The sequence below is a fragment of the Pagrus pagrus genome (genome assembly GCF_965226575.1).
Source record: "Pagrus pagrus genome assembly, chromosome: 6".
NCBI classification, from domain to species: domain Eukaryota; kingdom Metazoa; phylum Chordata; class Actinopteri; order Spariformes; family Sparidae; genus Pagrus; species Pagrus pagrus.
The window spans coordinates 12,774,392-12,799,902 of NC_140190.1; the positions used below are offsets into that span (position 1 = coordinate 12,774,392).

A 25,511-nucleotide genomic window follows, 5' to 3' on the forward strand; every position below is an offset into this window, starting at 1 on the left:
TTTCTCGAAGGTTCCTCAAACTAAAAAACCTCAGCCTTGAAACAGGATTCAAGCACATAATACCATGACACTCACTGGCATGGGAAAAATGTGCACCGTCTGACACACACAGACACAGACACACACACACTCCACTGCATGTTTGTGCAGGTCTTCGACATAATCTAGCCTTCCGACTCACAAACTTTTCAAGGACAGAACACGAGAACGAGACATGAATCGCTTGAATCAACAAGTGGGTCACAGCATTTATTAGTAAGAAAGTAGCAATTATTTGTTATAACAATACAAATGACAGATTCTTAATTACACAGTATATTTCCCTTGTATATCCCATTCAGAAAGTTTACACTTAATGAACAACTTGTGCATTCTAACTCAAAATCAGGGCTGAATCTCATTTCCTTTCTTGCTCACGTCTAATGACGTTTTTCCTTTTTGAGGGTCAAACACTTGTAACAGCTTTCACATTAACGCCCCCTCTGTCTCCGCCATCCTCCCACTGATGGAGTCATCTTAAGGTCAGGGTTTTTCATAGAACTGTGATTTTCAAGGTAGAAAAGATACGGTTGGCAGGTATGGACGGAGGCAAAACATTCGACAAACAACTCCTAACATGACATGCAGCCATGATCTTACAAAGTACAGGGTAGTAAGATAATACTGCTGATTTGGGACAGTCCCCTGTTCCATAAATGTAACGAAAACAATAGTGTCATGTTCCCCCCGGCAACAGAAGTGAGATTTTTTTTTACATTTAATGACGTAATAAACACTGAGATTAAAACAACAGTTAACACAATATTGTTTTTCCTCAGCTAAGGGAAGGGTTGACTGAGGATGTGAATGCCCATTAAAATATTCAAGTATAATCAATAGAACATATACAGTACTTGTTAAAAGGTAAAACTGCTGTATAATTCAAAATGTATTTAGGATTTGCATGTATATATATTTGCAGGTATACTCAGTCCTAACTTATGCACCAGGAACTCTTTGTGCAAGGCCACTTAGGAGCAAAGTGTAAACACCTGACTGAAAATAGCTGGTTTAGTAGTATAACATGATTCACATACAGTAACTGGATCCATCTGTGCGTCTGAATCATTGTTAACAGGGAGGAGGATTTTAAGGGTTCAATCTAGTGTGAACATATCAGCATTCAGGGAAAATGCTGCGATATTTCTCTGCGATGGACTGAGCATGAGCACAAGGACACGGCATCACGGGGAGTCGAGGAGGCCCCAGACTCAAGCCTGACACCTCATTCATCAGCTGCTTGTTCACTCCCAGATCAAAGCCTGTCGATGAAAATAAAGCAGTTTCAAAGGTAGAGAAAGTCTGCTATAGCATGACAGCATATGTTTATCTCATATATGATTTGGTAGAAGAGCTTCACGACACTCACCAAGTTTCATGGCATAACCGAGAAGCTCTTGCATCTTGAACTGTTTGTGGAAATTAGAAAAACGTGTCAGGAACCAAAATTGATGCAAAATATTAAAGAAAACTCGAGGACGGGTAGATGGACAGTACCTGTATTTTCCTGGCCTGGACAAGGTCGCCTTTCTCAAATAGTGAAATTAGCTTGTTGATATGACATCCGATGTAGTTATATGTGCTGCAGGCGGAGTAATGAAAAATAATTTACATGTAAATGTCTGTTTAACAGACAGTGAAAGGAGACAAGGAATTATGCAGATCTGCACACTGACCTGCCAACTGCTCCGTGGCAGCCCATAGCCAGAGCTGCGAGCAGTTGCTACAGAAAAAGGAAAGAAAGTTTGCTTTAGACTCTTTGTCTAAAGGTCACTTCATCTTGCAATATAAGCAACTATAGTGCAAAACAGATGGACTAAAGCAGACTAGAAAATGCTGACCTCATCCATGCCGTAGAGGAACGACCAATGAGGCGGACTGTAGCTGACACACTGGCCAAAGTCCATCAGGTCACTCCCACTGAACTTCACGCCTCGAAAGGAGGGAATGAGCTTCTCAATATCTTCAAGCATATCTCTCACCAGCACTGGAGAAAAAACATTCAGTAAAGATGATCTGACATCCAACATGACGTCTGAATTGTATACGACTGCAAAACACAAAATCAACCATCAGTGGCACTGACCGTTGACACCGGTGATTGCAGGAATATGATAATAATAGAAGGGCAGAGCTGGGGCAACTGAAGCCACTTCTTGGAGGTACATCCTCAACACACCTGCGTCAGGGTGAGAGGGAAAAGGAAGTGGAAAATGAACATTACAGACATCCGACTTACAACCGAGCTTGTGTGAATGAAATGTGTAAGTGGATGTGAAGTGCCGTGCATATTCAGTGTGCATATAATTAAATTTAAAAAACATTTGAGTAAATGGTTTTCCCACTGAAACCACTGCACACCTGCATTTTTGGGCTTAAAGAAGGAAGGGGCAATGACTGCTATCGCATCAGCCTTGATCTCTTCTGCATGGCTAGCCTGGAGGAAAGACAAACATTGTGAGGAAGAACTTGAAAATGCAAAAGTGTCAATGTGGAAACGTATATAATTTAAGTTGACATGTTCTTCTAAAAAAATTGCAACAGAACTTTGATTTGAGGATTAATTGGAGCTAGAGAAGGCAATATCTGAAGAAACTTCTGAATAAGTTTCCGTGGTAGGTTAGGGTCGACTTATTTAAACCTGCGTCATTAAACAGTTCCTGAAAATAAACCTGATTCATTGCAAGACGCCTAATTTATAGCCTGTAATCTTTCATTGTGAAACTCACCTTCTGGTCCTCTGGTGAGTCATGTGTTTTAATTAATGTTCACATAATTACAGATGACATCAAGGCAGCAACTCACCAGTTCTTGGGAATCTTTCAGACTCATGCAGCCGACATGCACAATCACCTGATCCATTCTGAAGAGAATCGCACACACATGCAAACAAAAGAAGTTACAAAACCTGTCAACTTTTTCTCCTCAACTCAACATAAGGACACATCTACAGACAAAACAGGCTGTGTGATTACTTACTTGCCCCGGGCTTCCTTACACCACTCCTCGGCTAGGATCCTCCTCTCTGCAACGCTGAGAGACATACCCTCTCCGGTGGTGCCGTTCACTGTAAGCAAATATGAAGCATTACAGTGTGTCATACGAAATGCACAAAAAACAAAGAAACCAACAGACATATATTGATACATATACATAAAAGAATAACCCAACCTACATAGCCAGGCTCAGCCAACCTGGCAACACCAGACCCTCAGCCATGAAAAGTGGTTACATTTTTTGCAAAAAGAAAATATGAAAGAAACCTTTGGTGGGGCCTGTTCATAGACATGGACAATTTCATTGTTTGATGAGCAGTAACGCAGACAATGACTGTGAGATGAGGTAGGACATAAAAACATGATGAGGCACAGACATACTCTGCTGGGCAAGGTCGCACAGATAGCTTCCAGAGACTTGCATGAAAATGGGCCGCTAACACAGTAAGAAGCTTGGCACAAACTATGATGATTGGCTGGGTTTGAGAAATGTGTAAAATAAAGCAGTAATCACTTTTGACAGACAGGAAAAGACGGCCAGTCTTGATCATTGTAGAGAAAAGGACAGACTTTACATCTTTACCTTCTTTGTCTAATCTTTCTCTGTGTTTCTGTTCCAAGGACAGTTGTTAATGTGGAACAGATTGATATAAACCAAAACCTTGAGACAAAACAATATGTTCCTATTTTGTCTGAAAAGTCAGATCAACCTGTGAGAACAAATCAAAAGTGTAATGGGCAAATACCTTAAAAGTTTTCCATTTTCAGGAAAATGCAATATTTTGATAATAGATGATTGTTTGAGTTTTCAAATGGGAACATTTCATGCTTGACTTTTATATATATAATAGTAAACTTAATATCTTTGGGGTTTTGGACTGCTTGTTGGACAACACAAGACATTTGAAGACATCACAATGGGCTTTGGCAAAATACAATGTATATTTGTCACCATTTTCACACATATATAGACAAAAGGATCAATTGAAAAAAATATCATTATTATTAGTTATCATTACAGTTAAAGTGATTGTTATGCAGGTCTCGTTTTAAGTAAACTTTATTTTGTCTCTTTTCAGTGTGAATACACTACAGATTCAAAACCAGTTGAGTTTTTACTGAGTTTTTATGTTTGTCATGCCTCTAGGACACAACGTTTTGGTGAGTAACATGTAAACATTACTACACATGGCACCTTTACATAAGATTATGGGGCTATAATGTGATTGGGATTATTTTTTGTAAAATGGTAGATTTGGTATTAAAAAGGTGCAATATTTAAGAATATTTGCTTAAAAAGATCAAGAAATAACTAAAATTAGCAGAAGAATATGAAGAAATAAAGAGTTTTGACATCATATCAAAGACGTCTATGTATTGTGTCGCAGAGATATCTACTCAAGATAGCATGCTAACCAGCTAGCCCCGGCCTGTCCTGTCTTCTCACTAACCGTAGCTGCTTGTAGCTAGTTAGCACAGTAAGCCGTGCAGTCAGTTGTTGCTTTGGTGGTATGCTGCCCCCTACTGGTTTGGAGTGTGAATTCAAGAGGTGGCCAATTCTTACTACTGCACCTTTTAAATAATAAGTGATGGAACTGAGCTTAGACTTCAAATGTGGGTGTCAGCAAAAAGCTGATTACAAAATTATGATGTGACTCATACACTATGAAGCAGTTCTCTACTCTTGAGGGTTGGGCATTAACAGATTACATTTTATACGGTTTGTTGTTACTAAGTGTACTACATTTACTACTAAGTGACTACATTTTATGGCAATCTGATTCAGCAACTTTTTAACCAGTACAGGGGGTTAATGTTAAATGACGCACATTAACTATGTCTACAAACCAACATGCAATATCAGGTCTGATTCAGATGGGAACACAGACAACGACAGATATCGGCGAAGGAATCCACTTGTAAACTTACCAAATATGTTTTTTACACCTTGCTTCTCTGTCAAGTAGTCAATATAAGGTCCAATCTCTGATAGGTTGAGTTCACTGTTATGGAAAAATGTGAAGAATATAGGCCAACACATTTGGCAAAAAAGAGCACCAAACATGCTGTCATACTCTAGATCTACATAACGGCCACAGTTATCAGATATGTTCTCATACTCATTCCTTGTTTTTATTTACTTTTCACAGAGGGACTGAATGAGCACACGCACACATCACACACATACTGTACTTCCACTCTTGGAAAAAACAGACTGCTTACCCTTCAGCTGTGAATGGAGTGAATGTGGCTGCAACCAGACCTGTCAGCTTTTCAGCAGCAACAGGAGCCATGACTGACATTACTACCTGACAATAAGACAAGTCGGATATGTAAGAAAGAAAGAAAGAAAGAAAGAAAGAAAGAAAGAAAAAGACATACATGAAGAAACCTTTTTACGCACACTATCCTGTTGTCAAAAGTCAAAATGTATTGTATAATGCACTTTACAGGATACACAGTAGGCTATACAGAAATGTAAGACATGGTTGAGGATACAGCGCTCTATTTATGAAGAATAAATTCAAATTTACCGTCGAAATTTATTGATAAATATTTTAAGTTCCTACCTGTGAGATCGGCTTTCCTCCTGAATGTCAATGATATTTGTGGGGGAACGGGTTACTGGTTATAACTTGTCTACTGAACGATGGTAAAGGATGTCATGTGAAGCATACCCAACCGTCAGCTGACGCCGCAAAGCTACATGGGAAATGTAGTTAATGAATAAAAGTCGGGGGGATACACGTAGACTTTTCTGTTGTTTCTTTGAGGCGTATTTAGGGGGCTTATAATCTATGGCAAACAAACTACTAGTGATAAAACTGTAGCATTTAAGAATTATATTAGATCACCTTGATAATTACCTGGGCTATTGTGTTATTTCTATTATTTTTCAAAACAATATAAACGTAGAGTTGTAGTTATCAAAGATTAAATTCCGTCATTACATGCAAATCTAAGCACTTGGGTGCGCGAAAAACGTTGAAAGATAATTTTCCCGAACTTTTATGATCAGCACTTAAATGTAACACGAGTGGGCCCACCTGTGTCTGCAGTTTTTGATTCCCTAATTTGGACTTGCAGGTAGCTTCCTACTTGTCTAGTACGTTAAAGGGCCATTAAACAACTGGTTGTGCTTACGTTTTGGCTATATATGCTTCGTAGTAGTGTTACGGCCATGTCTCGACTTAGGTTTGCAAATCTCAGAGACGGATATGCGATTTGTTTATCAGCCTGCGACAAAGTGCTGACTGAGAAGCCGAACCCAGGGCAAAAATTAACCCCTTTTTCAGGAAGCGGATATTGTTGACGTTTTCATCGTAACAGCATCCGGTTTAGGAGACAGGCTAGCTTGGCAAAACAGCAGCGTACGGTGAAATTATTAAAATAGCCACCCGAAGGACAGAAAAAATAACCTGGTCCGGTCCGCTGCTCAACAATGGACGCGTTTTTTGTCGATTTATTTTGTATTCGCGGACGGTCCGCTGTCACCAGCTCGGCTAGCTAGTTAGCACAGCTGGCTAACTGGCTAATTAAACCCTGTTTAGTGCTCGGCAGCTTGTCTGACTAGCTGTCGAAAGAGAACTGTCAGGAGGAGGAAATAATTAACTTATATCTTAGCAGTTTACAGCTGACACATCGGAGTGATAACAGGAGCGGGTATGGATATGGCTGTTGGCTCGACTTCTGGTTTAATTGGCTGTATGTTGAGTGGAGTAAGTGGACGATTTTAAGGAGTAACGTTAGGATCCTAAGTAAGACGAGAGCTGTTAGCCCGGCTCTGTTTGCCTTGGTTTACAGTGAGTCTTAAATGTGACGATCTATAACTGAAAAGGCTTTAAGTTACCTCGATCGCTCTTGAGTGAAGATTACATCTAGAAAATAATGTATTGCAATTTTCATATTTAAGATTAGTTCGATTAATCGGGTGTAATGTCACGTCACAGCTGTGTGCAGTAGGTCCGGGTGACAGCATGGAAAAGTAAACAGGTGTGACACACCAGCCTGCCCGCTGCAACTTTGCACTACAACTAATGCCTGGTACATCTTATCAGTTACCTCTAGATATCTAGTTACTTGAAATCACAACATTCCTGCAAACTGTTTGATTGCACATCGGGCTGTAGGCGCACATATTAAAGTGCATAGTTTTCCTGATAAAACAGATGGAGTTTAAATTGCCAAAAGTGAGCAACAAACTAGGATGATTTAATGATGCTCTCTACAGGTGATACATCTTAGTGCTTTAACATGATCTCAGAAGTATAACATTAATGGGACTGTATAGGTTTATGATAATTAAGTGTTTTCGGTCGTTTGAGCATTTTGGTTAGGGCGGTGGTAATGACTAAACTTTTACTCAGTGACTGTCTGAGAGTTGAGTTGTAGTTGTATGTCTTGCTGCGATCTTGCCAATCCACCACAATGCCAGCTGTACTGTTTTTATTAACGCTGCTTGGAGCATTATGCAGCCATGGAAAGGCCATGACAAGGGAGGAGAAGCAGAGGTTGAGGTGAGATGAGAAAAACGTTCAGCGAGAAAAACATTTTCTCCCCTGAAAAGATGTTACGCGCGTTAACTTGTGTCCGTGTTTTCTCTTTCCCAAAGGAACCAAGTGGTTGAGATGTTTGACCATGCATATCAGAATTATATGGTAAGTTATCTATTTTCACTGGATACCTCCTAGAAATATTAAATTCTTGTTTAAGGAGTATGGATCCTTGATAGCTTGCTTTGATTCAAAACCATTTGGTTGCTTATAAGGTGACTACAACAATTTTTTGTAGTCCTTTTTGTGTGGTGCGGAGTAGAGAATATCTGGTGTGAAATAAGGTGCAATAGTCTTTGTCGTGGTTCATTAAAGTACAATACACTTTTTATGACAATTGTTTGCATGTGTTATATTGGTTGGACAGCGTTAAACATTGTATACATTTTAAGATGACTTAGGCCTTATTAGACTGAGCCGGTCTCCTAACGAAAAAGATAAAGAATTGAAGGTCAAAGCATGGTGTTAAAAGTGTGTTTGTGTGTGTTTTCTCAGGACCATGCATACCCAGCAGATGAGCTGATGCCACTAACATGCAGAGGAAGAGTACGTGGGCTTGAACCCAGTCGAGGTGACATTGACGACGCTCTGGGAAAGTGAGTACCATGCTGCCTTTGCTCCTTGAGATCAAATGTCTTAACTGAGCAATGATGTGGGTTTGCACACACTACCACACCTGGTTGAGCACTAGGTGGTTAATTTTGACACAATAATCACGAGGGCAAAACAACACCCTTGGTAAACAGTTCTCGTCTGTCTCTCATAGGTTCTCACTGACTCTCATAGACACTCTGGACACTCTGGTGGTGAGTATTGTGTGTTTTTCGTGTTTGGTTATCTTTTTTTTGGGCTCTTGCTTTGAGGCTGCATTCTGATTAATAGTACAGAAAACAGTGCAGGTATTGATGAAATTGGAGTAATGTTACTGTACAAGAAATGATCCTCTGATTTTTTTTCTTTTGCTCTGTGAGTCCAGAATTCGGAGAATGTGCCAATGTTACTCGTTAAAAATTAATAAAGCCTTCAATTATTTATTCCTTGAGTCAATCTTCTGCAAAAGAGTGTTTTCGGTCCACTGTGAAACTAAAATTACCTCTAATGATTCCTCATTTTAGCTTTTGAACAAGACGACAGAGTTTGAGGCTGCAGTGAGGAGAGTGCTGAAGGATGTGAGGCTGGACAACGACATCGTGGTGTCTGTCTTTGAAACGAACATTCGAGTCCTTGGGTGAGATTGGACTAGACTAACAACACATTAAGTGTACTTTCTGACTGCTGTCCAAGAAGAGTTTAGAGATAGTAGTAATAATTCTGCTGTACTGAAATGTTAATTTGTGGTTGTTGTGTGTGTTCAGAGGTCTGTTGGGAGGGCACTCCATGGCTGTGATGCTGAAGGAGGGAGGTCAAAACATGCAGTGGTACCAGGATGAGCTTCTGCATATGGCCAAAGACCTGGGCCTCCGACTGTTGCCAGCCTTCAACACCAGCAGTGGCCTGCCTTATCCTAGGGTGAGGCACACAGAAGTACCTTAATGCCAGAAACAAACCTGCATGCACTGTAGTCTATTTTAGTGGGGATTTTAAAGTTGTATAAATACTTGTTTTGTCTTGCTATTGTTTTAGGCCCATATTATTTATTTCCAAGGTTTTGTTTGTATGGGATAAGAAGAATCTTCATTCTATATTGGAAATAAATGTAATGTAGTTGAGAGTTTTTTTTTCAGGAGGGCTGTGACTGGATGACAGTATTTGCTCCTACCTGACATGATGTTAGCCTAATTAGTTGTAGCCATCAACTCAACTGCATTAATCAATAAATATCTGTCTGTACTGTATGTTGAAAAAGAAAAATCAAAACCCAAAAGAAATATCTGCGTTTTTCTCACACATTTCCAGGGTCACAGTTTGGTAGATTCGCATCCTCTCAGATCATGACGGCATCTTTTCATTTTCTGCCTCACTGCTCTGCTCGCAGCTGTCACAGCTTTTGAACGCAGGCATTTTCATGTCTGACTAGTTTTCATTCACAATCTCTTGCAAACCATATGTGACTCTAAAAAACAGGTTGTGTAATGTTTTTTTTTTTCTGACAGGTGAACTTGAAATATGGTGTCTGGGGTCCTGAGACGAGGACGGGCACAGAGACAGACACCTGTACTGCATGTGCAGGAACCATCATCCTGGAGTTTGCTGCCTTAAGTCGCTTCACTGGGGATCCTGTGTTTGAGGTATCACGTTTTCGTCACATAATAGGATGTTCCTATTCTTACATTGTAAATTATATTTTATTGTACCATTTTTTTTTTTTTAAGCAGATGACAAAAGTTGAATTTCTCACTTGAACTTTGACCGTATTCTTAGTATGAAAAACTGTTAAAACTGTATATCAGCAATCAGCCACACCCTACAAGCAGCTCATCTTTCTCTGTTCATCTGTGATCCAGGTTACACTTTGCCGTTTAAGATTAGGTTACAGAAACTTTAATGAAACCATCCTGTTGTTGATGGTATCAGTCAGGTATCTCATGTATTCAGTGAGATCTCATTCAGTGTCTATTTGGCCTTGTTTTACTGTTCGCTTTTTTACACTGCTACCATCATATATATGGAGTTGATGAGTTAGGTGTAGCATACTGATCTGATGTAGTCAATTTTGAGGGAAAGCCTGAACAGTAAGTTCCTTAGCAACATTCAGGTATTGTGAATCTAAACACATTGATCTTAGTCATAATGAAGTTTTTTTTTATGTACTTTGTGAAAATCATCTTAAAAAGAGACAAGCTCTTTCTTTTTACTCCTGGTAGCATCTTTTTAATCGTGAAAACAAGTGCATGCAGACTTGGAAATTGTTACTTGTTGTTTCTTTTTAAACTTGGTTGTATCCTAATGTCCACCAGGAAGTCACTGTGTGACCTTGCAGCGAAATGAACTAAATTTCATTGATTTTATTATCTACACCTGTGCTTTTGCTACTGTGACATGCCAAAATGTCTGACATGAAAAAACACTATTCATGGAGTACTGGTAACAGTTACATTGGACTAGATGTAGACAATGATGGATATGGACCCTGTAGCTGCAGTTGTGTATTCAAGTATTTTTTGAAAAAGTTGGATATTTTTCTCTGTGCTACAATATTAGAGCCCTGGACTGGTTCAGCTCCTGGCAGCAGTAGACTGCTGATCAAGCACAGAGTCAATTACTGATCTTTCTAACATTGGACAGCTACTGCAGATTGATTCCTCTACTTTTTTTAATCAATAATGCACCCTTCCTCACACTCACAGGCCCATGCCCGGAGAGCCATGGATTTTCTGTGGGAGAAGAGGCAGAGAAACAGCAATCTGGTGGGGACCACCATCAACATCCACTCTGGAGAATGGGTCCGCAGAGGTGAGAGAGGGGAGGGAGGAGAAGCGGACCTGTGGGGGGTTGGGGTGAGAGGGGGAGCAGGATGACATTTGTTAAGGAGGTAAGGTAATTGTTTACTGTCTGGCTTCTCTGTCTTTTGAATTGATGTATGTTTGTGTGTCTCCAGACAGCGGAGTTGGAGCAGGAATCGACTCTTACTATGAGTACCTGCTCAAGGCCTACATCCTCTTGGGAGATGACCTGTTTCTTCAGCGGTTCAATATTGTGAGGACACACACTCAAACACACACTTTTTGTACAGAGTAATTCAATGCCTCTCTCTCTCTAGTTAAAAGTATTTTATCACAGTGGCTTCTTCAGCATAAAGCAGTGTTATACTTCAATGTTTGTGCATTTCAGGATGATTCTGTTTCATTCCTCTGCGCATTGAAAAAACATTTCTACCGCGATAAATTTAGTTTTAAGGCCTCAGGCTCATGTTGGTCTATTTGTGTTTATCACCAAGCACCAGACTATTATTCTATCCTCAGTCTTTCCACTTTCTATGGCCCATTTAGCACTATGCATCCATAATGAAATACATTAGCCAGCCTCCGCTGCTACTCGATGTCCACATCCACAAACCTCTGCTTCCCGCTCGCACCTGGATGGACTCTCTGCTGGCCTTCTTCCCTGGACTGCAGGTCAGATTGGATCATGTGAATTGAAGATTTTACTCTTCCTATTACTGCTTGTGCCATGTCACTAACATTTTATTTACTGTTCATGTCTCAGGTGTTGAAGGGAGATATTCGTCCTGCCATTGAGACTCATGAGATGTTGTATCAAGTTACGAAGAAACACAACTTCCTCCCAGAGGTAATCTGTCTATCTGTGTATCCGACTATTAATACCACATCTAACGGTTTAACAGCGCTGCCAAAAGGGACATTTGAGTGCAGAGCCAAGTAACCCCATATGGCCTGTGTCGCCAACCACAGCTGATTGGAAGGGAACAAGCTTGCCTTTCATGCGACGCGGCTGCATTTTAGCTTTGTCTATCTGTTCTAATTACACTGCCTGTGATGGTGTGCTGACCCCTTCGTCCTTCTCCGTCTTTCCCCAGGCCTTCACTACTGATTTCAGGGTACACTGGGCCCAACATCCCCTGAGGCCTGAGTTTGCAGAGAGCACCTATTTCCTTTACAAGGTAATATATCAAGCAAGCTCGGCATAACACAGACGTTCTCTTTTTGCTGCCACGGCAAAGAGGTAGATGTCTATAATTATGCACCAGGTTTTTAACGTTGGCACTTTCGTCTTAAGTGTCTGACATTTGACCAAAATCTCAAGGTACACCAGGACTCATTTACAATATTTCAAAAACACTATTTCGATATGTGCAGTTATTAGGCAGTCTCCAGCATACAGACCATTAATTAGTGTTCATAATTATCATACTTTGCCTTTGGCTTGCTGGTGTCTTGTAAAAATGTATGAAGGAGCATAATATGATAAAACATTCAGTATGTTGTATCCGACAGCAATTCTCTTTATAGTCGACCTACTGTCTACTGTTATGATCACACCACTGTCTTCTCACACCTCCAGGCCACAGAAGACCCTTATTACCTGGAGGCAGGTCGCACCATCCTGGACAACCTCAACCGCTTTGCTCGCGTCCCCTGCGGTTTCGCTGCAATGAAGGACGTACGCACTGGAAGCCACGAGGACAGGTGAGAATGTAAAGACTGATGATTTGTAAGACGATAGGTTACTAAACTGCATCTGTAAAAACATGAAGGTACATACTGTACCATCAGATTTACATATCATGGTATGACCTACAGCAAGTGGAAGGAAGGAAATGTGTCCATTGCTGAATTCATGAGACTAAATTGATATAGTAAAATATAGCATATCAGATGTTTTTTGCTCTTTAAATAAACACATAAAATAAGGCAAGTATCCCTCTAATTTGGATATTTTTATTTATGTAGTTTATGTAGTAATTTTGATCACTAAACTTCACCGTTAATTTAATTTCTTATCAAGAATAAGTAATAACTTTGGTGGTGAAATCATCACATAGACTGCACTAATTGTCACCATGCTTTTTTAAACAAACTTTTAAAGAAAAAAAAATCCCATATGATAACAGAATAATTTGTATGAAGCTGTATTCACTTAAAATCTACATTTAGTGGCTTAAAACATGCATTACTACATCAGGGAGCATATACCCACAAAAACACAAAACTAATGTACCACAGTATGTGTTTGAAGATTCATGCTGTTTGATACAGTATTTACAGTAACTTATGACGTAAACAAATATCAGCCTACTGATGGATCAGGCTCTACTTTGCTATGACCTTGGTTAAGTGTCTACTTCGTCAGCCCCGCGCTCCATTTCTTACACATCTTATCTCCTGTCAGGATGGACTCCTTCTTCCTTGCTGAGATGTTCAAATACCTCTTCCTGCTGTTTGCTGATGCTGATGACTTACCGTTTGACGTGGAGGACTATGTCTTCACAACAGAGGCGCACCTGTTGCCCCTGTCCCTCTCCACAGCTCCTCACTCCTCATCTATTCCCTCAAACAAAACGGTAATCAACATGTTACCATTATAACTAAAATCTGACAGATTGATCCAAGCATTGAAACAGAATCTAACAGAATCTGTCATATACTGTTTGATACTTCAGTCAGAGGAGGAGCTGGATGACTCGAACTTCGATTGGACGTGCCCTAACACTCGCCTCCTGTTTCCTGACCCCGCCTTCCCTCGCAACCTGAGAGAACCAATCCGTAGCGCTGTGGACAAGAGCTGCCCCCGTCCTGCACCTTACAGGTGTGTATACATACAGGCGTGACATCTATTTTACCTAACATCTGTATCTCTTCCATGTTACTAATTTCTTCCTCCTCTCAGGGAGCCCGGTATGGGCCGTCCTCCTCTCAGGGCTCAGGACTTCATGGCAAACAACCCTGAACATCTGGAGCTGCTGAGGAGAATGGGAGTCAGTCTCATCCACCTGAAAGACGGCAGGGTGCAGCTGGTCCAGCATGCTACACAGGTAAACAGTTTAGCATCAAGGAGAGACATGAAAAAAAGTCATATATTTACTTGTGATGTGTGCATGATGTGTAAAACATGCAACAGCTTGTCCATCTGCACTATTATTTAAATGTTAAACAGCAAGAGCAATGGTGGTGCTCTTTGTCTCAACCTTACAATTCAAGTATTGACTTTTTAAAACCCCCTCTCTCTTTCACCCAGGCTGTGAGCGCGGTGGCAGCTGAGGACGGCGTGCGCTTCATGCAGGAGATGATGGAGCTGTCCAGCCAGCAGCAGAAAGAGCAGCTGCCTCCCAGAGCCATTCAGATTGTCTCACATCCATTCTTTGGCAGGGTGGTGCTGACCGCCGGCCCAGCGCAGTTTGGCATAGACCTGTCCAAAAGTTCCACAGGGGTGAGTGGGGTTTTGTAGCATCGCCAAGCTGCCAGACTTCACATGGGCACTCAACTGTCCACATGTTTGTTTTTCCTAAGAGAGCCACTCACTTTTCCACCAGTATTTTCAAGAGGGCACTTCCTCTCCTGAAATGTTTTCCTACTCAAAAACAGGAGAGTGCGTGTAGACTGCAGCACTGTACATCCCATAATATTAAAACATGCTCATTCTCAGTGATAATTCACCTGTCCTGCAGGTTCGAGGCTTTGTGACTGTGGCTGAACCCTACAGCGGCTGCAGTGAGATCACTAATGCCGAGTACGTACAGGGCCACATCGCTCTGCTTCAGAGGGGACAGTGTATGTTCGCAGAGAAGGCCAGACACATCCAGAAGGCTGGCGCCATCGGAGGCATAGTCATCGGTGAGTGCGAGCAGCTAACGACACAAGACGGAAGATGACTACTCAATGACTAGATAAATGAATTATGTTGAAGACAGCCAGTCGAATAGAGTCTTGCATATTACAATGATGACTTAATAATAAAGCAGAATTCAAGTCAGCTTTATGATGATAATCTGCATCTCAATTGGACTTTTAGTTAATCCTTTTACAATACATATATGGGTCAGTGACAAATAAGGGTTTGCATTATGAGCAATTCAAAAATGTTTTAAAATATTGTTTTAAAAGCTTGCATCAGGTTTGCTAAAATGTATATTTTGTATTTATGTTGGTTTCATGTAATTTAAATTAGAATTTGAAATATTTTTTGCGTAAGGTAAGACTGATTGCCCCTGAGATGTCAAGTGGTGTAACCACAACAAAAGGAAAAATATTAAATATTTCTTTCCACCTAGAGCGTATGCAAGTGTACTTATGAAAACAGTTACTTAATTTTAAAATACCACATGAAAACAGATTTTATTAGGATTATTTGAAATTAAAAATAGTATGCGTTTTTGTAATATAGAGCAGGACAAATGCTGAAAACACTTTGTGTTTTTTATTTGACAAATTATGTATAAACTGTTAAAAAACATGTTAGTACATTGCAATAGAGGATTAAATCTTATTCCACGCGAATTTTCCTGTATATTCTAATATTTTTATGAATAATACTGGTTACACCAATTGACACAAACCAGTTCCACCACCTGACTATGTTGCTTCTACAGTCAAAGGCCATTGTTTGTGAAACTGGCACTAAAAATCAAGCATGACAGTGAACAAGGTCAACTGAACTTTTTTTTAAATTATTTTCAATGAAGAATAAACTGGCCTCGGGGCAGAATTTGTGTTTTTCTGTTTTAAGGCAACGTAGTTGGACAAAAGTGAGTCAACTGTCTCCTCTGGTCTCAGGGCAGAAGTTGTCTGATGGCAGGTGAATCTCTCCTGGTCTCAGGGCAGAAGTTGTCTGAGGGCATGTAAATCTCTCCTGGTCTCAGGGCAGAAGTTGTCTGAGGGCAGGTGGATCCCTCCTGGTCTCAGGGCAGAAGTTGTCTGAGGGCAGCTGAGTCCCTCCTGGTCTCAGGGCAGAAGTTGTCTGAGGGCAGGTGAATCCCTCCTGGTCTCAGGGCAGAAGTGGTCTGAGGGCAGGTGAATCTCTCCTGGTCTCAGGGCAGAAGTTGTCTGAGGGCAGGTGAATCTCTCCTGGTCTCAGGGCAGAAGTTGTCTGAGGGCAGGTGAATCCCTCCTGGTCTCAGGGCAGAAGCTGTATTTTTCTGTTCTCAAGGCAACGTAGTTGGACAAAAGGGAGTCAACTGTTTCCTTTGGTCTCAGGGCAGAAGTTGTCTGAGGGCAGGTGAATCTCTCCTGGTCTCAGGGCAGAAGTTGTCTGAGGGCAGGTGAATCCCTCCTGGTCTCAGGGCAGAAGTTGTCTGAGGGCAGGTGAATCCCTCCTGGTCTCAGGGCAGAAGTTGTATTTTTCTGTTTTCAGGGCATAGAGTTGGACAAAAGGGAGTCAACTGTTTCCTCTGGTCTCAGGGCAGAAGTTGTTTTGTAGGATTTTCCTCATGGCTGTTTAGTCTCATCTGGTCCCAGGGCAGAGAGCAATGTTTCCCACAATTTTGTCTGAGGGCAGGTGAATCCCATCTGGTCTCAGGGCAGAAGTTGTCTGAGGGCTGGTGAATCTCTCCTGGTCTCAGGGCAGAAGTTGTCTGAGGCCGTGTAAATCGCTCCTGGTCTCAGGGCAGAAGTTGTCTGAGGGCATGTAAATCTCTCCTGGTCTCAGGGCAGAAGTTGTCTGAGGGCAGGTGAATCCCTCCTGGTCTCAGGGCAGAAGTTGTATTTTTCTGTTCTCAGGGCAACGTAGTTGGACAAAAGGGAGTCAACTGTTTCCTCTGGTCTCAGGGCAGAAGTTGTTTTGTAGGATTTTCCTCATGGCTGTTTAGTCTCATCTGGTCCCAGGACAGAGACCATTGTTTCCCACAATTTTGTCTGAGGGCTGGTGAATCCCTCCTGGTCTCAGGGCAGAAGTTGTCTGAGGGCAGGTGAATCTCTCCTGGTCTCAGGGCAGAAGTTGTCTGAGGGCAGGTGAATCCCTCCTGGTCTCAGGGCAGAAGTTGTCTGAGGGCAGGTGAATCCCTCCTGGTCTCAGGGCAGAAGTTGTCTGAGGGCAGGTGAATCTCTCCTGGTCATAGGGCAGAAGTTGTCTGAGGGCAGGTGAATCCCTCCTGGTCTCAGGGCAGAAGTTGTCTGATAGCAGGTGAATCTCTCCTGGTCTCAGGGCAGAAGTTGTCTGAGGGCAGGTGAATCCCTCCTGGTCTCAGGGCAGAAGTTGTCTGAGGGCAGGTGAATCTCTCCTGGTCTCAGGGCAGAAGTTGTCTGAGGGCAGGTGAATCCCTCCTGGTCTCAGGGCAGAAGTTGTATTTTTCTGTTCTCAGGGCAACGTAGTTGGACAAAAGGGAGTCAACTGTTTCCTCTGGTCTCAGGGCAGAAGTTGTTTTGTAGGATTTTCCTCATGGCTGTTTAGTCTCATCTGGTCCCAGGGCAGAGACCATTGTTTCCCACAATTTTGTCTGAGGGCTGGTGAATCTCTCCTGGTCTCAGGGCAGAAGTTGTCTGAGGGCATGTAAATCCCTCCTGGTCTCAGGGCAGAAGTTGTCTGAGGGCATGTAAATCTCTCCTGGTCTCAGGGCAGAAGTTGTCTGAGGGCATGTAAATCCCTCCTGGTCTCAGGGCAGAAGTTGTCTGAGGGCATGTAAATCTCTTCTGGTCTCAGGGCAGAAGTTGTCTGAGGGCAGGTGGATCCCTCCTGGTCTCAGGGCAGAAGTTGTCTGAGGGCAGGTGAATCTCTCCTGGTCTCAGGGCAGAAGTTGTCTGAGGGCAGGTGAATCTCTCCTGGTCTCAGGGCAGAAGCTGTATTTTTCTGTTCTCAAGGCAACGTAGTTGGACAAAAGGGAGTCAACTGTTTCCTTTGGTCTCAGGGCAGAAGTTGTCTGAGGGCAGGTGAATCCCTCCTGGTCTCAGGGCAGAAGTTGTCTGAGGGCATGTAAATCTCTCCTGGTCTCAGGGCAGAAGTTGTCTGAGGGCAGGTGAATCTCTCCTGGTCTCAGGGCAGAAGTTGTCTGAGGGCAGGTGAATCTCTCCTGGTCTCAGGGCAGAAGTTGTCTGAGGGCAGGTGAATCTCTTCTTGTCTCAGGACAGAAGTTGTGTTTTCCTGTTCTCAGGGCAACGTAGTTGGACAAAAGGGAGTCAACTGTTTCCTCTGGTCTCAGGGCAGAAGTTGTTTTGTAGGATTTTCCTCATGGCTGTTTAGTCTCATCTGGTCCCAGGGCAGAGAGCAATGTTTCCCACAATTTTGTCTGAGGGCTGGTGAATCCCATCTGGTCTCAGGGCAGAAGTTGTCTGAGGGCATGTAAATCTCTCCTGGTCTCAGGGCAGAAGTTGTCTGAGGGCATGTAAATCTCTCCTGGTCTCAGGGCAGAAGTTGTCTGAGGGCAGGTGGATCCCTCCTGGTCTCAGGGCAGAAGTTGTCTGAGGGCAGGTGAATCTCTCCTGGTCTCAGGGCAGAAGTTGTCTGATAGCAGGTGAATCTCTCCTGGTCTTAGGGCAGAAGTTGTCTGAGGCCGTGTAAATCGCTCCTGGTCTCAGGGCAGAAGTTGTCTGAGGGCATGTAAATCGCTCCTGGTCTCAGGGCAGAAGTTGTCTGAGGACAGGTGAATCTCTCCTGGTCTCAGGGCAGAAGTTGTCTGATAGCAGGTGAATCTCTCCTGGTCTTAGGGCAGAAGTTGTCTGAGGCCGTGTAAATCGCTCCTGGTCTCAGGGCAGAAGTTGTCTGAGGGCATGTAAATCGCTCCTGGTCTCAGGGCAGAAGTTGTATTTTTCTGTTCTCAGGGCAACGTAGTTGGACAAAAGGGAGTCAACTGTTTCCTCTGGTCTCAGGGCAGAAGTTGTTTTGTAGGATTTTCCTCATGGCTGTTTAGTCTCATCTGGTCCCAGGACAGAGACCATTGTTTCCCACAATTTTGTCTGAGGGCTGGTGAATCCCTCCTGGTCTCAGGGCAGAAGTTGTCTGAGGGCAGGTGAATCTCTCCTGGTCTCAGGGCAGAAGTTGTCTGAGGGCAGGTGAATCCCTCCTGGTCTCTGGGCAGAAGTTGTCTGAGGGCAGGTGAATCCCTCCTGGTCTCAGGGCAGAAGTTGTCTGAGGGCAGGTGAATCTCTCCTGGTCATAGGGCAGAAGTTGTCTGAGGGCAGGTGAATCCCTCCTGGTCTCAGGGCAGAAGTTGTCTGATAGCAGGTGAATCTCTCCTGGTCTCAGGGCAGAAGTTGTCTGAGGGCAGGTGAATCCCTCCTGGTCTCAGGGCAGAAGTTGTCTGAGGGCAGGTGAATCTCTCCTGGTCTCAGGGCAGAAGTTGTCTGAGGGCAGGTGAATCCCTCCTGGTCTCAGGGCAGAAGTTGTATTTTTCTGTTCTCAGGGCAACGTAGTTGGACAAAAGGGAGTCAACTGTTTCCTCTGGTCTCAGGGCAGAAGTTGTTTTGTAGGATTTTCCTCATGGCTGTTTAGTCTCATCTGGTCCCAGGGCAGAGACCATTGTTTCCCACAATTTTGTCTGAGGGCTGGTGAATCTCTCCTGGTCTCAGGGCAGAAGTTGTCTGAGGGCATGTAAATCCCTCCTGGTCTCAGGGCAGAAGTTGTCTGAGGGCATGTAAATCTCTCCTGGTCTCAGGGCAGAAGTTGTCTGAGGGCATGTAAATCCCTCCTGGTCTCAGGGCAGAAGTTGTCTGAGGGCATGTAAATCTCTTCTGGTCTCAGGGCAGAAGTTGTCTGAGGGCAGGTGGATCCCTCCTGGTCTCAGGGCAGAAGTTGTCTGAGGGCAGGTGAATCTCTCCTGGTCTCAGGGCAGAAGTTGTCTGAGGGCAGGTGAATCCCTCCTGGTCTCAGGGCAGAAGTTGTGTTTTCCTGTTCTCAGGGCAACGTAGTTGGACAAAAGGGAGTCAACTGTTTCCTCTGGTCTCAGGGCAGAAGTTGTTTTGTAGGATTTTCCTCATGGCTGTTTAGTCTCATCTGGTCCCAGGGCAGAGAGCAATGTTTCCCACAATTTTGTCTGAGGGCAGGTGAATCCCATCTGGTCTCAGGGCAGAAGTTGTCTGAGGGCATGTAAATCTCTCCTGGTCTCAGGGCAGAAGTTGTCTGAGGGCAGGTGGATCCCTCCTGGTCTCAGGGCAGAAGTTGTCTGAGGGCAGGTGAATCTCTCCTGGTCTCAGGGCAGAAGTTGTCTGATAGCAGGTGAATCTCTCCTGGTCTTAGGGCAGAAGTTGTCTGAGGGCAGGTGAATCTCTCCTGGTCTCAGGGCAGAAGTTGTCTGAGGACAGGTGAATCCCTCCTGGTCTCAGGGCAGAAGTTGTATTTTTCTGTTCTCAGGGCAACGTAGTTGGACAAAAGGGAGTCAACTGTTTCCTCTGGTCTCAGGGCAGAAGTTGTTTTGTAGGATTTTCCTCATGGCTGTTTAGTCTCATCTGGTCCCAGGGCAGAGACCATTGTTTCCCACAATTTTGTCTGAGGGCTGGTGAATCTCTCCTGGTCTCAGGGCAGAAGTTGTCTGAGGGCATGTAAATCCCTCCTGGTCTCAGGGCAGAAGTTGTCTGAGGGCAGGTGAATCCCTCCTGGTCTCAGGGCAGAAGTTGTCTGAGGGCAGGTGGATCCCTCCTGGTCTCAGGGCAGAAATTGTCTGAGGGCAGGTGAATCCCTGTTGTTTTACCTGACTCACTATTAGGATTAATGCTAATAAAAGACTTTTCTAACTAATCCAGGGAACTCTTTGTGGATTTTAATTAACAGTTACAACCTAATACCATATTATAAATTAAATGTGGCCGAATAATTGACTAAACAATCAACCAAACATTTACTTTTGTCCAACAGATTTGTATAAATGTGACGTTAAAGTTCGGAGCTTCGACTCATGAATGCAATATAAATCTTCTCCAGTCAAAGTTATTGTCAGTTAATTTTCTCTCGATTTATTGGCTTGATTTATCACCTAATTGTTGTACCACCACTGTCAATTATTTCCTTCCAGATGACAACGAGGGCAGCAGCAGCGACACGGCTCCCCTGTTTCAGATGGCGGGGGATGGCCGCAGCACAGATGACGTCACCTTGCCTCTCCTCTTCCTCTTCCACAAGGAGGGCAACATCCTGTTGGAGGCACTGAAGGAGTACAGGGAGGTGGAGGTGCTGCTGAGCGACAAAGCCAGAGACAGAGGTGTGAGATTACGCACTCACACGCCTCCCTGATTGTTAAAACTCTTCTTTTTGTTCCTCTCACGTCTCACGATGAGATTGATCACATCGGTGTGCTAATATCTCTCCACCGACTGAGCCTTATAATGTGCCAGGCTTCATAAAATAAAGATGAGGTGAAGAGATTCGGGCATTATTGAAGTCTCAGAGATCGTGACTCATTCAGAAGCCACCCACCATCGGTGGTTATAATGGTGGATGGTGGAGGTCTACACCCTTATCAATATTGCATCCTCATTCTTTTCCTTTTTTTCCTCATTTGCCAAATCCCTCTATTCCCTGTGGTGGACTGTAACCGTGCCTCTCCTCTCCTCTCTCTTGATTTCTCTTCTTCTTTTCACAACCCTGTCCCCTTTGGATGAGCAGCAGCCATATTCAAAGGTAAACCTCTTCCTGGCAGCCTGATTGAGGGTAGTAAGTATTCTTTTCTTTCTTTCTTTGTCTGTTAACCACATTTTTCATCCTTTTCCTTTAAGGCCTTTATCTCTGTTTCCCCCCCTTACAGTCATGCTTTCATCTCTCCATCCTTTCCTCTCGCTCTGCCCTCTAACCACAGGCTTGTGTTTGTGTTTGATAGAAAAGCTTTGTGCCGTCACAGTGTTGTCATTCTTTATTTTCCCCATCAGAGCTTAGGACATGACAGCTCTGTATTTCTTATGTCACTGGAGCAAACCAATAGTTACACATGGCGAGACTGGACTGTGTGGCAGGTTATTACCCAAGTTGTGTATTTATACAAATTGGTGTGTAGATTTTTATCTATATTTACTTTTATTTTTATCCTGATTTACGATATAAGCTGTTACGTTACTTTTTTGGCTCCAGAGGAAGTTAAGTTAAGCTAAGTTGCATTGTGGGTAATATAGGCAGCAGGTTTTGAATAGGAAGAATGAATGGAGAAAAAAAAGGTGATATCTCTGGTTCTGCTCGACGGTTCGATTTAGATCATTTGTTTATAAACTGTCCATAATGAATCCAACAGTGTTATAGGAGTCATCTCCATTCCCCACAATGCATCTTAGCCACTGAGTGACGTCACAGGAGGAATTGTATCAGCTTCATGCAGCGTCCTCTTGAGCCACAAGACTGTATACTGCTTTTCTCACATATGCAGTAGTGCTCCCCACGACCTGTAAACACGCTATAATGGGGAAATCTGGTGGAGTTACCCTTTGATCGACATATTATAGAAATCGTAAAATGGCCAAGTGAATACCAAAATTTTGAAAGCTGTAATTGTTTGATAAAGGTAAAATGTGTGACGAAATGGTTTTATAATGAACTACTGTAGAGCTGAAGAGATGCTCTGACCTACAAATCTTGTTCTCCAGATGTAAGAAAATATGTTTGTTTTGTACAGACTCCCACAAGTGTCACATAATTGTAATTTTAATCGTTTTCAATTCACTGAAACATAACTCTTACTAAGAAACATAAACAGAGCCCATAACTGTTACAGTTAACTTGGCTCAGGTTGTTAAGGATCTTAGCTTCTAAGACCGCTGCACTGCTTCAGCAGAAGAGATTGTCCCAAGAGCAAACACTTCATGGCAGATACTTTGATTTATGGTCAGTCTCTGTAACCACAGAGCCACCAGGACACAAAAATGTCAAGATAACTTGTGCCTATCTGTGCTATCTTTAACTATAACGCCTTGAAGTCGCAGCCACTTCCTGTTGTTCTTGCAGAAGTCCTTGACTGTATAAAAACAGCACAGACTGGTTCCTTAACACATTTATCTGCATTAAACGAAGCGACTACATTTTTAGAAACACTCACAGCTCTAATACGCTTAATTATCCGAACCAGATCGGTGCAAAATTCACAGTATAACTTTTTGGCAGAATTCTTTTCTCAGTTTACTCTCCGTTTGCTTGTGCAGCTATGTGAGAAAGGCTTCATCCTGTGGGAAACATGACTCACCATCAGCATCACGCTGTTGTAGTTGACAGCCTCTCCATGAAAACCGGTCTATTTTTGACCGAGAATGGCTACCATGGGGCATGTTGTATAGATTACCGATAGAGGAGGTGGAAAAGAGGTTTGTGTGTGTGTAGGTGTGTGTATCCTGCACATATTTTTGTATGAAGCTATTCAGTCACATGCCCCTTCTTTCTTTTCAGGTGTGGATGTGCAAGAAGCAGAGGAAGACTGCACAACCGAGGCAACGACTCCCACCTCATTTGAACCTGTTAGCCAATCGCAAATGAGCACAGTGGAGCTAGACGAACTGGCCCCTGAAGAGGTTACTCCACCACAGGAGGAAATCAGCCCTATAGAAGAAGACACTAGTCCTGCAGAGGAAGTCAGTCCGCCGGAAGAGGATGCTAGTTCTGCAGATCAGGCCCAGCCCAAAGAGGAGAGAGACTCTGAAAAGAGAGAGGAGCCTGAGGACGACACGGACTCGAGCAGTCAGTCAGTGGATGAGCTGCTGGCTGATTGGCGGGAAGACTTGGAGGCATTCAAGCAGATGGAGAAGGATGAGCTCTGACAGTCGCCTGCCGTATCGTGCCCTGTGACTGCAGTTTGATCCCACTGTGGGGGTGAAACCTTGGAGGGAACACATCTTCACACGGCACCGGCTTCAAGTCCGATGAAGTCAAAAGAAGCTGGGTGGGGTGATGTCTTTCATGACTGTTTGTTCTCTTGCTCTCTGTGTGCCAAGGCAAGCCCACATACTGTATCTCTGGACCATAAGGGAGTCCTTTTTAGCCTGGTTGATGTTGGATAGAGACCAGGGTTCTTACCTCACTTTCTCATACAGTTTCTGTTAATCTGTCATAACAAACCTTGATGAATGACACGGACCAGACTGTATGTAACAGCGTCTCACTTTCTGCTCCATTTTACTTCTCACACTGTTGTTCTCTCTATGCATTTCTGACTCCTTTTTGCTCAGATGAAAGCTGGTCCAGCTGTTCTGACTAATTAATCCATCGACCAATTAATTTTATTTAAATGTGATGATTATTTGTGATGATGCATTTATTGTCGTCATGGTCTTGGGCCTAATCAGATGTACACATTGATGTGAGTTAAGGACTGAATTCTTATGGGGGATCGGTGAACATTGAATATGCTGCAGGATGTTTTTTTATGGCTTTATGGTAGACAAACTCAACACCAAACTTGATCTCTTATGAAGTCATCTGTCAATGTAAATATGTATTTGTTGAGATATATTGACTGAAACAAATATAGCGCTGCTTAGCTCAGGTTCTGGTTCACCCCCACATACAACAACCTCTGGACCACATCGGGTGGAGCAGACACACCCTCAGCAGCGCGGTGAGATGGATTACACACCCGTAAGCTGCCACAGGAGGGTGCTATAGGATCTGTCTATCATGTTGTAGCTGCTGACTGATTGGAAGGAGCAGAAATAAGTTAACAAGATGAAATTAAATAAAAATTGAGAGGGAAATGGGGAAAGACTTGATTGATTCTTTGAGTTCATGCTCTGAATGTTGGGTTTAGATGTTGCTCTCCTTAAATAATGTATTTAAAATGGAAGGGAGTTTATGAATTTGGCTGATTTTACTTCACTGGACATTAAGGTGGAGTTTTTGTCATTTGACTATAAACCGGAGATGTTAAACCACTTTGTACTTTAGAAGCTGCTTTGATAGGATACTTGGCACATGTCATCTGTGAATTTTAGAGGAAACTGTAAAGCACATGCTGACTTTCTGAAGAAGGCGGAATATTTGAGTTAAAGGTGAGTATTTTATTTTTAAATCACATCTTTTCCAACCGTCAGTGGGCGGACACCCACATAAAATCAGTTAAGTCAACATGACACAGATGTGATTGGAAAATTCTCAGTTAGCACTTTCAAGCATTACTGTCAAAGCAATTACAGCATCAGTGGAAGAAATACTCATGTCTTTCAGTCAAGAAAAAGTTACAAGTAAATTCCTGCATTTAAATATCACTAGAATTAAAGACACACAGGTATTCTCAGCAAAATGTACTTTAAAGTAGCCCTGTGGAGGAATCCTCTAAACCAACCAAGAGTATATTGTTTATAATGTTTACATTCAGTGTTGCTGCCTTTTCCGTGCACATTGCAACTTTTCTTGCCGTGTTTCTGTCAGCAGGACTATGTGGGGACCGTGTCAGCACACACAAGATGTAAACAAAACGGGCACCCCAAAACATTGCTAGTGGTCACAACCACCACAGGGTATCGATAAAGACACTCATATGAAAAGTACTTGAGTAAAAGTCTTAAAATATGGACTTTCAGCAATTTTTCTGATTTTTAGAATCAGTGTTTTTTTTGTTTTAAATCTTATTGCCAATAAAATACATTAGTTTAAAAATGTGTCATTTGGCTATGATGCAGAAGGTTAACTGCAAAAT

The 25,511-nt window shown here is 42.8% G+C and overlaps 2 protein-coding genes across 5 annotated transcripts; one reads left to right on the forward strand and one right to left on the reverse strand.

Moving 5' to 3' along the window:
- Window positions 1-202: 202 nt before the first annotated feature.
- On the reverse strand, window positions 203-5,708 carry npl (N-acetylneuraminate pyruvate lyase (dihydrodipicolinate synthase)). Of its 2 annotated transcripts, none has more exons than XM_084356113.1 (12): window positions 5,606-5,708; window positions 5,259-5,344; window positions 4,965-5,038; window positions 3,019-3,106; window positions 2,845-2,902; window positions 2,401-2,476; window positions 2,126-2,218; window positions 1,881-2,026; window positions 1,716-1,762; window positions 1,537-1,621; window positions 1,409-1,448; window positions 203-1,301 (listed from the first exon to the last, which is right to left on the reverse strand). In XM_084356113.1, the coding sequence occupies exons 2-12, from the start codon at window positions 5,336-5,338 to the stop codon at window positions 1,156-1,158; spliced, it is 933 nt and encodes a 310-aa protein (XP_084212239.1). In that variant the 5' UTR covers window positions 5,339-5,344; window positions 5,606-5,708; the 3' UTR covers window positions 203-1,155. The 2 variants fall into 2 exon arrangements, with proteins under 2 accessions (XP_084212239.1, XP_084212240.1); XM_084356114.1 differs by having other exon boundaries at window positions 5,259-5,340; window positions 5,606-5,706.
- Window positions 5,709-6,349: 641 nt separating this feature from the next.
- edem3 (ER degradation enhancer, mannosidase alpha-like 3) lies at window positions 6,350-24,578 on the forward strand. 3 transcript variants are annotated; one of them, XM_084356109.1, is made up of 21 exons: window positions 6,350-7,552; window positions 7,648-7,693; window positions 8,084-8,184; window positions 8,355-8,394; window positions 8,704-8,816; window positions 8,944-9,097; window positions 9,682-9,816; window positions 10,876-10,981; window positions 11,127-11,224; window positions 11,518-11,643; window positions 11,735-11,818; window positions 12,066-12,149; window positions 12,551-12,675; window positions 13,379-13,550; window positions 13,650-13,795; window positions 13,877-14,021; window positions 14,225-14,416; window positions 14,655-14,820; window positions 20,922-21,107; window positions 21,512-21,559; window positions 23,270-24,578. In XM_084356109.1, the coding sequence occupies exons 1-21, from the start codon at window positions 7,464-7,466 to the stop codon at window positions 23,635-23,637; spliced, it is 2,724 nt and encodes a 907-aa protein (XP_084212235.1). In that variant the 5' UTR covers window positions 6,350-7,463; the 3' UTR covers window positions 23,638-24,578. The 3 variants fall into 3 exon arrangements, with proteins under 3 accessions (XP_084212235.1, XP_084212236.1, XP_084212237.1); XM_084356110.1 differs by having other exon boundaries at window positions 21,512-21,526; XM_084356111.1 differs by lacking the exon at window positions 21,512-21,559 and having other exon boundaries at window positions 6,351-7,552.
- The last annotated feature ends 933 nt before the right edge of the window (window positions 24,579-25,511 follow it).